The sequence below is a fragment of the Larimichthys crocea genome, unplaced genomic scaffold (assembly GCF_000972845.2).
Source record: "Larimichthys crocea isolate SSNF unplaced genomic scaffold, L_crocea_2.0 scaffold25302, whole genome shotgun sequence".
NCBI lineage: Eukaryota > Metazoa > Chordata > Actinopteri > Sciaenidae > Larimichthys > Larimichthys crocea.
In genome coordinates, this window is record NW_020853353.1 from 1 (window position 1) to 2,904 (window position 2,904).

The 2,904-nt window shown below is 48.5% G+C and overlaps 1 protein-coding gene across 1 annotated transcript; it reads left to right on the top strand.

Moving 5' to 3' along the window:
* Nucleotides 1-4: 4 nt before the first annotated feature.
* LOC113744864 (guanine nucleotide-binding protein G(I)/G(S)/G(T) subunit beta-1-like) lies at nucleotides 5-2,250 on the top strand (the record flags this gene model as incomplete). The annotated part of the gene is made up of 3 exons (XM_027275917.1): nucleotides 5-274; nucleotides 940-1,156; nucleotides 1,860-2,250. Coding segments are annotated over 3 exons (594 nt in total), but the record flags the coding sequence as incomplete, so codon positions are not given.
* Nucleotides 2,251-2,904: the final 654 nt, after the last annotated feature.

Below are 2,904 nucleotides of genomic sequence, written 5' to 3' on the forward strand. Positions count from 1 at the left end.
GTCTGAGCTGCAGACAGGTTTGAGCCACGCTCGGCGTCTCCGACTCTCTCTAACGCTGTCCTCTGCCCCCAGTGCACTGTGGGACATCGAGACGAGTCAGCAGACCACGGTTTTCTCGGGCCACAGCGGCGACGTCATGAGTCTGTCCCTGTCGCCCGACCTGCGCACCTTCGTGTCCGGAGCCTGCGACGCCTCGGTCAAACTGTGGGACATCAGGGACAGCATGTGCCGGCAGACGTTCACGGGCCACGAGTCGGACATCAACGCCATCTGTGTGAGCGCTCAGGGCGACACGCCGTCATGTGTCTTTATTCATTAGACAGAAACATTCTGTTTACTTTCTGATTTTTACCTGTTTCTGTGGATATTGATTGTTTACAATGTAGCAAGTGTGCATGACACCGAACAGAACCTCTGAACCAGCAGTGTCCAGTCTAACAGTGAACACAGCAGCAGAACCTCTGAACCAGCAGTGTCCAGTCTAACAATGAACACAGGTTCTCTTGCTGGGTTTGGTTCCTGGCGTCCCGGGCTGAGTCCGTTCAGTTAGTCATAAACTCTGTAAATCACCTCTGTAGTGTGACATTATTCCCTGTTGCTGTTCTAACTCCAGGCCCGGTTCTGTTGCCTGCTCAGGGCAGGTACAGCTTTAGTAAGCTCTGGCCTCCACCCGTCTCGTCCCTCCACCCTCCTGTGATCTGTCTCCACCATAGAGCAGCTCCAGGATTTGTGTCTCAGCTTTGGCAGAGATTTAAACCGGCAGCACGCCACGAGGATTAACGAGCTTATCAATTAACAGCATATCTGAGCGCGGTGCATCGGTCCAGTCTCTGAGCAGGTCTGGACTGATGCAGCACACAGGTGACAGTCAGGACAGGTGAGAACGTTGACGTAGCTTCCTGCCTCTCATCCGTCTTCCTGTGCCCCTCCTCCCCTCAGTTCTTTCCCAACGGCAGCGCCTTCGCCACCGGCTCCGACGACGCCACCTGCAGGCTGTTCGACCTGCGTGCAGACCAGGAGCTCAGCCTCTATTGCCATGACAACATCATCTGCGGCATCACCTCCGTGGCTTTCTCGCGCTCGGGCCGTTTGCTGCTGGCTGGTTACGACGACTTCAACTGCAACATCTGGGACGCCATGAAGGGAGACCGAGCAGGTGGGTGGAGCTGGAGGTGACACCTCGACGTGAAACTGAACTTTAATGTTTTCATCTCTAAAGAAACACACACAGGCGATCTCTCATGGTTCATGCAGACGTGACGCTGATACAGTCAGTTCATCCTGTGACGTCACAAACACAGTTCATCATCCTGTAGATTCACCTGAACTCTCTCGGTCCGTCACGTTTTACAAGACTTCGTCTGTAAATGCAGTTTACTAATTGAAGGAAGTTTGTGTTTAATAAGATAAAGTAAAGTTACATCACTGCACTAACAACTAACTGACTGACTAATTAATTAACGAGCTGTGATGCCTGTTTAAACTGTTTAAAGGTGGAAAACTTGAAAATATTCTTAACTCTGTTTTTTCCCTCAAATAAATGAGGCTGAATTTACAAAGAAAAGACGTCTGAACAGATTCAAAGGAAACATAAAAATGAATTCTGACATCACTGAAAAGGATTCAGATTATTTGTTGATGTACTGAAGGAGGAATCAGGGTTGTAGATGGATGGAGGAGTTTGGAGATGGAGCGATGTCGGGAAGACAGGAGGAAGTTTAGACTGAGTCAGAGGTGGACAGGTGAAGTTTGAGGCGTGGTCTTTGTTCCTGAGCCAAGTTACAGGTGTGTGTCCTTTAAAAAGTGTGTGTGCAGAGACGGTAACAAGCTCCTCTCGTCTGTCCCCGTCCCTCCTGCAGGCGTCCTGGCCGGACATGACAATCGTGTGAGCTGTCTGGGTGTGACGGATGACGGCATGGCGGTGTCCACCGGGTCCTGGGATAGTTTCCTTAAGATCTGGAACTGAGCCATGCTGCACACACACACACACACACACACACACACACACACACACACACACACACTGCTCCCACCACAGTCTGCACCCTGTATTCACTGTATGTAAGATTCAACAACTACAACATTGTACTGTACATAATATATATGACTTAGGTATGAGTTTACACACACACACACACACACACACACACACACACACACACGAGACCTGAACACATGCTCACACTACCTACAGCTGATTTAAGTGCGCGCACACACACACACACACACACACACACACACACACACACACATATGATCTGTAAAATGTAAAAATGTGACCAAATCTTCAGCTGCTCAAATAAAAAAACACACACACACTTTTACCTGAAGCCTTTTAACACGTCACACACACACACACACACACACACACACACACACACACACACACACACACACACACACACCTTTACCTGAGAGACACTGCTCCTCGAGTTCAAAACAGGGGAGAAGACGTTATTGGACAATTCTGTCTTTGTTTACAATGAAGTCCAAAATGCACTTCAGACGAAGTTTTTCTCTTTGTGCTATTTTTGTCTCCGCTCACATGAAACGTATCGCAACGACGCCGCGTGAAGAAGAAGAAGAAGAAGAGAAACAGACGAGCACTGACAGACGGGACGACAGACGGACTGACACCGGCTCAGCCTCGTCTCGTCGTCTCGGACCGTCCCCTCCTCCGTCCACACACACAGCTACAGGACGTGTTTTTGTTTTTTTACACTGATCTGATTCATGTTCTCCCCTCGTGTGCCTCAGATACACTTTAAGGATTATTAATAGAGAATATTGATAAAGTTAAATTAACAAAATAAATAAAAGATCTGAGCTTCAGAAGGCGGGCGCTGAAAAAAAATCTAAGCATTATAAAGACACAAAGTTAATAAAGCAGGAGCCAGTGTTCAT